This window comes from Sminthopsis crassicaudata, chromosome 5 (genome assembly GCF_048593235.1).
Source record: "Sminthopsis crassicaudata isolate SCR6 chromosome 5, ASM4859323v1, whole genome shotgun sequence".
Classification (NCBI taxonomy): Eukaryota; Metazoa; Chordata; class Mammalia; order Dasyuromorphia; family Dasyuridae; genus Sminthopsis; species Sminthopsis crassicaudata.
Window position 1 is genome coordinate 164,200,216 of NC_133621.1, and position 13,585 is coordinate 164,213,800.

The 13,585-nt window shown below is 36.1% G+C and overlaps 1 protein-coding gene across 26 annotated transcripts in view; it reads right to left on the minus strand.

The window, feature by feature from the left end:
- The window catches only part of CELF2 (CUGBP Elav-like family member 2), a 970,051-nt gene that overhangs the window by 194,672 nt on the left and 761,794 nt on the right, over positions 1–13,585 (minus strand). For all 26 annotated transcript variants that reach the window (XM_074268694.1, XM_074268667.1, XM_074268687.1 and 23 more), the window contains one exon: positions 1,649–1,845. In XM_074268694.1, the coding sequence (XP_074124795.1) occupies positions 1,649–1,826 (178 nt within the window). In that variant the 5' untranslated portion in view covers positions 1,827–1,845. The remainder of the gene's footprint in view (positions 1–1,648; positions 1,846–13,585) is intronic.

A 13,585-nucleotide genomic window follows, 5' to 3' on the forward strand; every position in this document is an offset into this window, starting at 1 on the left:
GGCTTTTTATGGGAGAATTTTTCACTTCTGTTTTAGATAGAACATAAGTTTCTTGCAAACAAGGCTGATTTCATTCTTTGTGTTTTTATCTCAAATAGTTCCTGGCACATGCTAATTGCTTGCTAAATGCTTGCTAAATGACTGATTGAGAGTTCTATCAAGATGGTAAGTTTGTGAACCAAGTTCTGATTAAGGTTATATTAGACCAAGGTTTCTATATTAGCCCTAAATGGGCTTGGAATTAATGAGATATTTTGGAATTATAGTGGCTGAATTTATCAACATATACCACATGCGAGGCATCTTCTTTTGGACCAAGATGCCTTTTGGTCCAGATATTTAAAAAAACAACAAAACTAATCAGAAGTCTATGGGAATCAATAACCAAAAAGGAGAATTACAAAGATGGGTAGGTAAGGGATGGCTTTTAATTTAACTAATAAATGTGATGAGTGACTCATATAACACTGTAAAAGCAAAATTTAGAGTCGTATCCAAGAGGAAGAAATAGATACTAAAACAATGATAGCGAAATTGGGTGGGGGGAACAAAAAACAAAACTGAAATAGAAAGACCAACATGCAAAGAAAATAGCTTCATAATTTATCACGATCCATTTACAACAATTTTACAAAACACTTCCTAGTACAAATATAGGACATAAAAAAGCCATCCATTGGGCGTCAGTCGCACTCATCAGCGAAATGGAGGCCATCCTGCAGGCCCACCAAATTGTATGGTTAATCTCACCGGTGCTCATAGAGCTGTTGCACTTTAGGAGAGGTGTTAATTATTTTGAGCCCCAGGGGTACTGAAAATACAAATAGTTCACTTAATAATTAGGAAGTTAGGCCCAAAGAATGAACGTATCTCCTAAAAGTGAGTTTTTGTGGACCTTTACACATTCATATCTTACTGTTTGCAAGAAGCTTTGAGATCTCTGCCAGTGGCATAAGTATGAAATAAAATTGCACAGGCAGTAATCTTAAAATAGGGATGGAAATAGCAAGTGCATGAAATAAAAGGTGGAGAAAAATTACCACTCCGAGAGGCAACTGCTCTTAGACTAGTCTAGGAGCTATAATGTAACCTCAAGAGAGAAATCAAAAATCTAGAAATAAGGCAGCATTTCCTGAATGTTGCCCCTGGAGGGATCGCAAAGTACCTTACTTTGTCTTCCTCCATTTAGAGCTGACTGGATTATTCCCACCTGGATTCTGGAAGTGGATGGGGGTGTGTGTGGCAGGGTGGTGGGGAAGGCAGGTAAAGATAAAAAGTAGAAAGTTGTGTTTGACACCTTATAATCCCGGGAAACAGTTTGTTCATCCTGGCATAACTCAGTCATCCTTGGATGGGAACATGGGGAGGGGGAGGGAGCGGGCTCTTATGAATGACCTTGGGCAGAGCCCAAGATTTCTCTGTGAGCGAGACTAGAGCCTCTAACATGGCATGCTAAAAAGGAGAAGAGGAAGGCAGCAGCTCAATAGGCGCTCTTTCCCCCCAGGGCTGCTCAATTGTTTAACATAAAAAAAAAAAAAAAAAAAAAAAGCCAGGCATCTCAAATACAAACCCCCAAGGAGATCGTAGGAACAAGCAGAAGCATCCTTAAAATAGAAAGTAACCCCAGAAAGGGGACTGGCTACTGTACCTTTACTTTGGGGAGGGTTCTGACTCCGGTCTCGGAGGACATTAATTTGATAGACAGCTCCGTAAGGCTCAAAAAGTTCTTTTAGCTCCTTCTCAGACCACGACCGGGGAATCTGTCCGACAAACATCTTAATGGCATCTGGGTCTGGTTGGTCTGAGTGATCCAAAGCGCCGTTCATCTTGTTAGCTGTACCGTTACTGTCAAGAAACCGAACCAGAAGGCAGAGTTAGGAGAGCATGGTTGAGGGACAGGAAGAAAGAAAAAAAAAAAAAAAAAAAAAGAATCAAAAGCAGGGGGTGGGGTAGAGGATGGGGAAGGGAAGAAGAAGTGTGTGTGTGTGTGAGGGGGGGGGGGGAAACTGGGAGGAAAGTGCCTAATGAGTCATATAAATTTCACCAACTAAAACAAAGCAAAAGCACAATTACATTGCTCATGGGTGAAGGTTTGCACTGCGGGCTGCTGTTTAGTATCATCGCCTGAGCAAAGGCTGAGAACGGCAAGCTATCAGCCAGGATTTGCACATCTTGAAAGCAAAGGCTGAAGGAGAAACGGTTTCAAGTTAAGGGGAGGTCTTTTTGCATGGCTGCCATCAAGAGAACAGCCAGGCATCAACCCCAAACGAGCAATGGGAGCCAAAGGTTGGGGGGTGGAGGGTGGAGGAGAAAGACAACAGGAGTTGAGCTGCTTTCTGGCGTATTTATTTTATTTTATTTTTGAAATAATAAAGTCCCACAAAAGAAAAAGAAAAAAAAAAAAAGGAAACACTTGGCAATCTGTCAGATGAGGAATGCAAGATGCTGGTGATGAATTTGCAGATTGTGTGAAGCATCCGCGGGTGCATCAAATTAGTGCATCGCTGCTCAGAATGGAAAACACTCCAACTATGCGGCTGGTGGCAGCTGATTGGCTGCCCAGGCTTTATAAAAAGGAATGGGAACGTGAAAGGGGTGGGAAGGGGGCTCCAGTTTAAAAAAGCGCATTGTTCATGGCACTAGGGCACAAAGCACAATTCAGAAAGGCAAAGGCAATCTCAGAATTGCCTGCTTTGTGCTGAAAAAAAAAAGGGGGGGGGGAACCATCAAGCTTCAGAAAGTTGAGTTCCCTGTAAAGGGCACTGAATATTTCACATCTTCCACACTCCATAAATTGTTCCCTGTATCTGATTTCCAGATGTTGTACTTGAGGTCTAAACAATCACAAGTTTTTTGTTGTTTTGTTTTGTTTGGGGGAGGTGGAATACTGGAGATAAAAATTCTACATTTTATTCTTTGGACAGCCCATAAATGTTTGGAAGCTGGAACAAGGAGTAAGACACAGATTTTCCCAAATATCTTTTTTTTTTTTTTTTTTTTTAAGTTCAAATTTTGAAAGTCCTGAGTGGGGTTTGGAGCTTGAAATTCATGGTACCATGAAGTAACTGAAAATAATTTTCAGTTGTTTACTCTGATCATTTCTATTTCAGATGTGATCAACAAAGAAAGCTTGTATTATACAGATCAGCACCTTCCCTCTCCTCTTCTTTAAATATAATCCCAAAGCCCACCTGTTCTAAGAGGCAGACAGCTGCTGAATTTAGCATTGCTGCCTGCTCATTTGTAGAACAGTGCTTAGTTTGGATTCTGGGGTTATAAGACCTTCATTGGCAAAAAATATGTCTTATTTGTATTTAAATACATGTAAGATCCTGCAGGGCTCCCAATTAAATACCACAATCTCCATTACAAGAGGCAAAATAATCAGGAAAAAAAAACTTATATGTTTATTTAAAAGTAAATATTATAGAATGTGTAATTTCACTTTTGCCTTCAGGTTATTATTTGATATTCAAATTATTTGAAATTCAAGGAAAACATTTCCTAAATAAATAAAAAAAAAAGATTTCCTTATTTCATAAAAAGTATATGGTAAATATGGTGTGCTCATAATAGAAGATGCTACAAGATCTGGATTCAAATGCAACTTTCCTTAGTGACTCTATGATTGGGTGATTCACTCAGTCTTTTTGAGTGTCAGTCTCATTTTGAAATGAGAGGATGAGATTGACTTAAGGATTTTCGGTTTAGATTCCATGGACCTTTTGGGAATCTATAGATAAATTTTAGAAGGTTCATGGACTTGGATGGAAGAAATCTTTATTTTCATTAATTTAAAACTTTCAATTATGAATTTTTAAAAATAACTATATATAGGTTCAATCAGACTGGCAAACAAATCCTGTTTTAATCCACATACATGGGTTAAATAATTTATAACATTCTTTCTAAATCATAAAATTTTATGCTTCTCTGGGTAACTAAAGTTTTGGGGAAAGAGAAATTTTTAAAAATTTATATAAAATTATGAAAAAGTAAAATTGTCATTAGATCCAACATTTAACTTTTTGTTCTTTCCCTATTTCTCATTTCTATTATTTCTCTCTACAGTTTCTTTGAAATAATTCTGCTTCAATCAATTTTGGTTTTCAAAAAAGAAATAATATATAAAAATACAAAGTACAAAACATTTCAATGGTTTGGATGAAATATGTTTATATTAATGCTGGATAGTATTTTTGTTTATGAGCTTACCCTGTTTTTGACAAATTCTTTGAGAATTTTAAGAAGGTTGAAGTTAAAGCTTCAGTTGTGTGTGTGTGTGTGTGTGTGTGTGTGTGTGTGTGTGTGTGTGTGTGTGTGTGTGTGTGTGTGTGTGTGTAGAAAGCCCTCTCCAGCAATATAGAATTTCAACATGCCTGCAGCAGGTTGAAAGTGAGGCAAGACTTATTTCTGAGACAGGAAAGGCCTTGTGGTTACTGCAGTTGACAACAGCCCATCAAAAAAGGGGAAGTCTTTGCCATAGTTCTCAACTTTTACAGAAAGTGAAGACAGAAGAATTTGGCCTTATATCTTCTTTACTCAGAATATAATTAAAACTGACCATCTCAGAGAGGTGGGAACTGACTGCTGCCTCTTTCAATCATGTTTGAATGTTGTTATCACTTCTATGATCTGTACCTAGATTTTGAATTCTAAAGCCAATGGCCCTCAGGGTCTAATAGATAATATTTTTTACTTTCTCAAAGGGTACAAAACTCACAGAAGCTGAAAAATTGTAAGAGGGGAAACAAAAACAAGTTGGCTAAGCTTCAGAATTATTATTTATATTCGTAAATTTTATGAAGGCTGGGGTTAATTTCTAAGGGATATAGGCTATGGCATGTCCAGAAACTGACAATGTTTGGTGATACCACCAAATTCAACAGAACTGGGCCTGGGTTCTAAATCCTTGATTTTCCACTAACTAGCCAAATGGGTTTTAGAAAAGACCTACTTTTCCTCCTTGAGTGTCAGCTTCCTTATCAATAAAGTGAGGGAGTTGGACTAGGTGAGCACCAAGATTTTAATCCTAAAGGACACAAATCATTTACAATTGTTTCCTAAATCAAGGCAATAATGACCATAGTTTTCAAGATTTCTGATAAAATGAAAACTTGAGAGCATGGATTTTCAGATTTCATTTTGTTTCTAGTAAAGAATTGGCTTCAAAATCAGGAAGATCTAGGGTTCAAATCTTGACTATGATTTGCTGACTATATATAGATTCTGAGAAATCACTCAATTTTTTTCAATGCTTTATGCAAATCTCTAAAATTATAAATTGCAGAGAAGATGCCAACTTGGATTGATGGAGTGAATTTCTTCACCCAGAAGTTCTCCATATCAATGTAATCACAGATTCTCCCCCCCCCAACCTAGCACAATGCTTAATACATAGTAGGTATTTTATAGAAGCATATTAATTGATCCTTCACCTACAGTCTTCACTATATTGCTGACACTGTCCACTATTTCTACTTCTTTCTGATAGTGTTATAATAATAATCAGTTCATAAGGAAGTTATCCTGAATGTTTTTCACCTATGTGTCTCTCTCCTTCTAACTCCAAACTTCAGCCTGGATTTGTGCCCAGTTCTAGTGGAGACTAACAGACATCTTGCTTCTTGTCTCTGTCAGTTGCAACACTTCTGAGCATGCCCAATTAAGGTATGTTCCTTGTAGTAGCGTAAGGAAGACAAATTAGTCCACCTGCACATAAAGCTGCTATCTCTTCATAAATATATGACATCTTGAATTCTTTACTATGGATTAGAAGATAAGACTATGTTATTGCCCATTTCTACCACCCCATAACCTCTTCAAATCCTTAGCACTTAGTAACAATCTAGTGCCTCATATGCAGCAGAGTTCAATGAATGTGGTTTGCATGATGGTATTTAACTTGCCATGCACTTTTTTTCAAAGTCCTGAGATTTCCGGTCTAATCAGCAGGATCTCACAGGAACCTGAAGATTCTTTAATACTTTCCTGCTTGTGTTCTCCCAATACTAAAATGTGTTTCTTAGGGTAATTTTTTTTTAAAATTTTGCTAAGTAACAACTGGTGTTCCTATGGGATCCCTTTAAGGTTGGTAATCCACAGACATAAAGAAACTAAGAGAGTATAAATTACTGGTCCAGAGAGCTCAGAATATGTCACTGTCACTTGCCAGTGCAGGAACTGTAAATTCAGAGGAAAAAAACAAAACAGAACAAAACTGTGTTAAGCACAGACATTGGTTTAAATATTTTCTCATTTGATTTTGGTTAAAAGTAGAAGAAACTAGACCACATTCACAAACTCAGAAATCTAGCCCTATCTCACTCTAACTTGTTGGCTTGTGGCTCTGAGCCAAAATGGTTTAGCTTTTGCCTATCTCACAAATATATTGAGGCACTTTAAGAGCTGGTTAGGGGAGAAATGTATTCTGGGCATGAAAGATAATCTGTTCCTACCAACTATGAAATTTTGATTCCAAAATGTATAGCTTAGACGATTCATTCATATCAGAATTTGGGTGATCTGTCAAGCTGCAGGGCTCTAACATATGACTCTTTCTCTGTATATGATTTAGTCCCTCAAGCTACAGGTAATCCAGTCCATAGGCTTATTAGATAACAGGGTGTCCTCTACATTATGGAGGACTGCTCAATGGCATACATCAACTTCTGTAAGTAAGTGGGATGAGCTATTTATGTTTGTGGTCAGAACATCTTTTTCAGTTTGTACAAATGTTCTTTCTAATAACTTGACCACTGTCCCATTCTTTCATTTAGCTGACAGACTAGTTTCTCAATAGGGACCAGAATAATTTTTTAATATCGCTTATGTTTGTATATTAGCATCTAAAGAAACTGTTTTTGTTTGGTTGTTATAGAAACTTTTTGCAGATTAAACTACATAAGGGAGAAGCATAAAGAAATCTGGTGAAAGGCTTGGATGGTTGCTGACAGTAAATAGGGTGGGGACAGCAATTGAATATTAACACATCCTCCCCAGTCTCTACTTCTTCATGTTCCTGTTTAAGAACAGAATTGAACTATTAGGATTCATCTTGGAGGCACCAACAAGATTCCCTTCTTCCATCTTAAAGGGTTACTGAATACTGCATTAAGAAGCCCAGCTGTATTTTGAGAGTTGGTGGGGGTCCCCCTCCTAAGAGATCTTCAAGCAGAGGCTGAGTAGTCACTTGTTTGGAATGTTTTTGTTTGTAGACTCCAGAGATTCCTTTTGTATATGAGTTAAACTCAATGACTCTCAGATCCTTTCCAACTCTGATCTTCCAAATATTGCAAATAATCCCAGTCTGAATTAGCATAAATCAATGTAGCTATAACCACAATATTAGGAAATATGGATTGCATTCCTAGTTATATGACTGATTTACTTGCTGTATTTAAGCACATTATTTATCCTTTCTATGCCTCAACTTTCAAAATAGTTTAAAAAGGAAAAAAAAAAGTACCATAGTAAACAATTATAGATAAACCAAAGTGTCACAGTTGCATGGGACCTTTGAGACTGTCTAATCCAGGTCATACCTGAAAAAGCATATCCAAACAAATGATCATCTAGCCTGTCTTTGAAGTCCTCAAAAATTGGGGAACTTAACTTCCTCCTGAGGCACTCCATTTTTCCCTCATGTCAAGCTTAAACTTGCATTTTTGCAATTTCTATTCCATCGCTACTGGTTTTACCCTATGGAGCCAAAGAGAACAAGTATAATCTCTCTTTCACGTATTCAAATATTTGATTAGTTATCATTTCTTTCTTAACCTTAGTCTTCTCTTCAAATGAAATTGGTTGCTTCAACCAGTCCTCATGTGGCATAAGACCAAGGCCCTACCATTTTTCTTGATTCCTTTCCTTGAGAAACTGCCAAACTTATTCAAGTCTTTCTAAATTATGGTGCCTAGAACTGAATAAAACAATACAGATTTGGTCTGATTGTGATAGAGTACAGTGAAATTATTACTTTTCTATTCTTGGACACTATGCTTTTTCTAGTACAGACTCAGTAAAAGTTGTATATAATTCCTAGAAAATTAAAGGAAGGAATAGAAATTGAGATCTGGCTCATTCTAATTTTTAAAAATATACTTTCATGTATTAACCAACAAATATTTATCAATTTTAAATTTATATTATACAAAAGAGTGTTAAGTGCCCCTTCATGTTAAAAAGCTTATTAATTTTGTTTTAAACCAAGTAGACTATCTTTTGATTTAAGCTAGGCCCATCAATTGCTATCCAAACTTCAAATTCAATATTCTGTAACTTGAATTTCCTTTTTTTTAACAAAAATCTCTTAAACTGTTGGACATTTAGCTACATCTTCAAGATTTAATGAAGCTAAATCTTCAAACATATCCATTGTGGTTTTGGCAATAACCTTCTGAGAGACTAACTTTTGACAGTGTACTGAAAAAAATGGTTCTTATCCTATCTGAACCATTGGGTCATTGTTTCTTTGGTCAACTAAATTCTCTGTGGCCATCAGTTCCCTTACTAATAAGGCAGAGAAAACAATCTTCTATCTCTTTACTTATAGGTAGTTTTAGGATACATCATTAAAATTTGCTCAAACATAATAATGATAATAATAGATATTACAATGAAATAAAATTAGAAACTTTTTTTTAAATTGAACACCTGTTTTGTCAGGCTTTTGCTAAGCAATGGGGTGATACAAAGAAGGGTAAAAGACATATCTCTTTTGATCCCCAAACCACACTAGGAGATAGATTCTATTATCCTCATTTTCCAACTAAGGAAACTGAAGCAAACCAAGGTTAAATGACTTATCCAGGGTCTCATAGCTAGTAAGTATTTGAGGCCCCCTTGGAATTCAGATTTTCTTGATTGTTGGGTTTCTAAGTGGCCCAGTGAAGAGCATACTGGAGGGCCTGGAGTCTGGCCTCAGACACCTACTAGCTATGTGACCTTGGGCAAATCACATAACCCTATTTGCCTCAGTTTCCCCATCTGTAAAATAAGCTGGATAAGGAAATGGCAAATTACTCCATACTCAGAGAAGAATATGACTGACAAATGACTGAACAGCAACTTCTTAATTCCATCCACTGCACCACCTAGATTCCCCATAATATTACAATATCTTGTATTTTCACAAACATCTTTTTCTCTGAGGTGATCCAAATCCATTTCTGTTTTTTTTTTCTTCCCAAGCAGGGAGGTTAAAAGATTTCTGTGAATTCCCACAGCATGTAGAAGAAGACACAATGTCCAACATACTTTGCTAGGCCATACTTCCTGCAGTCAATTTTTGGTGAGAGGCTTTTAAAGAATAAACTGAGTGTCAAAATGACAGTTAGCCAGAGAAATGTCTGGGCCCCTATTATTCTACTCTAAAATCTTTAAAGAAATGATCAAAGGGTTATTTTTTTCCTGCTTGGAATTAAGGAAACTATTCCCCAACAGTATCATTCTCTACAAAAGATGCTGATGTTGGGAGACCTTGAGGTTACTGGTGAGCCTCATGGCATGCAATTTAACAAACAGCACACTCCAGAGGACAGAACCAGGACAAGCTAGAGAAGATTTGAGAACTTGCCTTTCTTTATAGTAATAATCCTGTGATGATTTAAAATCTTCCTTATTTGAGGCATACCTGGTTAATTTATCTCCATAGTAATAGAAACCAAGATTTTTTAATGTATGCTCTTATAGGAACACGGCACAGAGCTCTGGAATGAGCCCTGGACTAAGTGAGGAAACTCAAGTTTGAAGTCTGGTTCATCATCTAATCAAGGGAATATCCATGGAGGAATAAATGTCTCCAAGATTCCATTTCTTCATGATGAATTATTTTAAAGGTGCCCCTTTTTAGTTCTATTACACTATGAATCTACTTTTTAAAGCTCACCTCTCACACTGTTTTCTCAATCCAATTCTCTCTCTCCTCTGGGATCACAGTCCCATAACTATTCCCTTCTCTAATTTCTTCTCTCTTTCCCTGTCCATGGAGAAATTATTTTTTTCCCCTTCATTCAAACATCCCTATTGTGGAGATAATTTTCAATTGACTATACCTCCTATTGTAACTACCATCTTATGTCTACATATTGTTTCCCCATCAGGATGTCAGCTTCTTGAAGGCAGGACTGTCTCATTTGGTGTTTGCATTCTTAGTACTTAACATAGTGCATGGAATAAAAATAAATATTTAATAAATGCTTTTTTCATTCATTCATCTATGCATTTGATTAGTTATCATTTCCTCCTTAAAACAATTGCCATTATTTCCTCTCTATTTATTTCCTACCCAATTCTTTCTAATATAGTTTAAAACATCATCATTCTACTCTAGCTTCTCAAACAAAGATTAACAATGATTGTTTCCTAGACCAACCTAACAACCAATGTAATCCTCTTTCCTCTTGACTTCTATGAAGCATTTGGCGTAATGAAAACTTAGAATTAGGAGGGACATAGATAATCATTATTTAGTAATCAAAACATGCTGGAGAATTAAGTTTGCTCAATTTTGGGGGGAAGGGACCTCTCAGTATCCATTGAATCCAATCCATTCATGAATAATATTCCCCTTTAAAATGTATCTATCTTGTAATTTGGTCAACTAGCTTTCCAAAAAGACTTCCAATAAGATATTATTCATTTTCTCCAAGCTCTAATTGTTGAGCCAATTCTACTTCTAGTAGCTCTGTGGCTAAATCTTTTTCCTATCACTAACTGCATCTCTTTGCCTTGTAGGCAGATTTAGAGTTATATGTGATCTTAGAGGTCATTTATTGCAACTACATTTTATAGATGAAAAAAACTGAAGTCCAGAAAGACAAAGAGACTACTTTTCTAACTTCATTTAGGATCTATCTTCCCTTTGGCGTCCAGATTTGCAGTGTTCTACAAGAGTGAACTCAATCTTCTTCACTTCTTCTTTTCTTTTACACTTTTCAATTTTATTATTTTTGTGCATCATGAGACTTAACACTAGGATGTAATAGATTAAAACTATTATTTTGACCAAGTCATTTTTTGCCTTCTCCCTTTCTTTCTTACATCCAATCAGTAACCAAGTTCTGTAACTTCCTACTTCAAGATGTCTCTGTTTTCTCCTATATTTTATTTGTAACACTACTATCTCTGGCATTCTAACTGGACTCGCTCCCTTCTGCTTAAGTCCCTTGGTCTTCACAGAGACTTTTTGAAACTCTCCAATGAACTCTTTCAGTCTTCCTAAAATACTGACTACCTATATTCCCCCAATTTTGGTACTTGATCATTCATTATCTGTGTTGCTCTGTCTTTATGTATATATTTTCTAGCCATTACTGTAAATTGACTGAAAGTAGGGACAGTATCTTGGATGCCTCCTATATCCCTGTTAGAGGATATACATATGGTAGTGGTTCAACTAATAGAACAATTTGTTGACTGACTATTAATTATTCTCAGTTAGATGAAAAGCCCATAGATCTCCTTTTTGATGCCATCTGATAATGATAGCTGACATTTATGTGCTTTAAGATTTATATATGCTTTAAGTGTTCAGCATCTCATTTACACTTCATGATTATCCTTTGATATAGACACTGCAGTTATTTTTGTAGGAAATAGTCTCAGAAAAATCTAAATGACTGGCCATATGATCCAAGAGCCAGAAAAGTGTGAGAAGCAGGATTTAAACACAAGTCTTTCTTGATTCTGGCAGAGAATTCTATCTATTATACTTGTGATGTTAAAAAACTCAATTAGAACTATATCCCTGCAGCCTCATATTGATTCACAAAGCCATAAATAATCATTATCTTATTTCTTATTTTATTGTATATTTATTTTGTTTTTTTTTTAATTTTCCAGTTATTATACTTTTAATCTGATTCAGGCCACATACAAGAGTTTTGCCAGCTGCTTGTCCTTGAGTTTGATACATTTTTAGTCAGTGAATAAGTATTAACTGATTTAATAAGTGAAGAATGTTACTATTGCCTAAGCATGTGCAGAATAAGAGTGGGCTGAGAGAAGATTTACAAGAGAAAGAGAAGATACATGTTACCTTTCAGTGTTGAACTTGGCCAATGTCAAAATTTGTTTTGTGGAACTAAGCATATTTGCTATACATAATTGCTATTATTTCATTGTCCAATTGAGGGACTGGGAGAAGATGTTATCAATGCTTACAAAAATAAACTAAATTTTAAAATAAAAAAAAAGATTCATGCTAGCTATCAGTCAAAGATGACTGAATCATGTTTATTAGCTTTTCTTTTCAGTTGAGGGCAGAGCTTAGAATATACATCCACTCCTCTTTGATTCTTCTCTATCTCCTAACCACCATATCCACACAGCTGCCAAAGCTTGTGTCCCTTCTTTACACTCAAAGGAACACCATCCAAATTCAGATTCTTAGCACCTCTTAACTAGACAATCACAACAACTTAATTGTTCTTTCTGCCTCAAGTTTCTCTCTTCTCCAATCTATGTCCCACACAGCTGCCTAAAGAAAGGTCAGATGTTACTCCCCTCATTCCAAAAGCCCTGAATATTCTCTATTGCCCTTGAAGACAAAATATCAACTTTTATTTTGGCTTTTAAAGCCATTAGTGGTCTGACTTCATCCCTTCCAATCATATATTACTTCCCCTCAGAGACTCTACATTAAAACCAAACTATCTCTGACTATAATGCAATTCCATAGGAAGCCTCTTTACCCTCATATCTAAAATGCCCCCTTTCTTCACTTATGTCTCTTGAAATCCCCTTGTTGTTGTTCAGTTATTTAAGTGTTTGAAACTTTATGACCTTGTGGCCCTACCATGCCTATGCTGGCCATGGGGTTTTCTTAGCAAAGATATTGGAGTGGTTCGCTATTTCCTTCTTCAGTGAATTAAGGCAAACAAAAGTTAACTGACTTGCTCAGGATTATATAGCTAGTAAGCACCTGTGGTGGATTTGAACTCAGGCCTAATATTCCATCCACTGAAACACCTAGCTACCTCCTTGGAATCCCTAGTTCTAAGTTTTTTTTTGTTTTTTTTTTTAAAGTACCTTTATTTAGAAGAAGAGATTACACACAAAATGAAGAAATAAAATAGTCATCAGGAATGATAAATATTTGGTAGCAAGGAAAGGGGTTTAGAGGAAGAAGCCATTAAATGGAAAATGCTATGAGGAGGGAGAGTTAGCAGGCTTAGTTCTGAAAAGGACTTAGCAAGTTCTCAAAGTTAAGCTTGTGTCACCTCCTACAACTCCACTTCTTATTTTGCCCTTTCTCTTCAGATATCACTTTTCTCTTTACAACATGTATTCATAAAATACATGTTGTTTACTTTGTATTTATTTATGCCTTGTTTCCCTCAATAAAATGTAAGTACCTTCAGAGCGTGATATTTATTTCCATTCCCAAGATAATGCCTGATACTTAGTAGGAGCTTGATAAATGTGTATTGATTGATAGATAACACAAAATCCAAGAAAGAGGCCTTAGTTTAGAAATGATAATCATGCTCTATAATTTTACCCCTAAAGATCAAACTTTTTAATAAGTTGTCTGATTTTTAGTTACAAATTCTCAATAGACCCAGACAAGCTTTGCATTAGT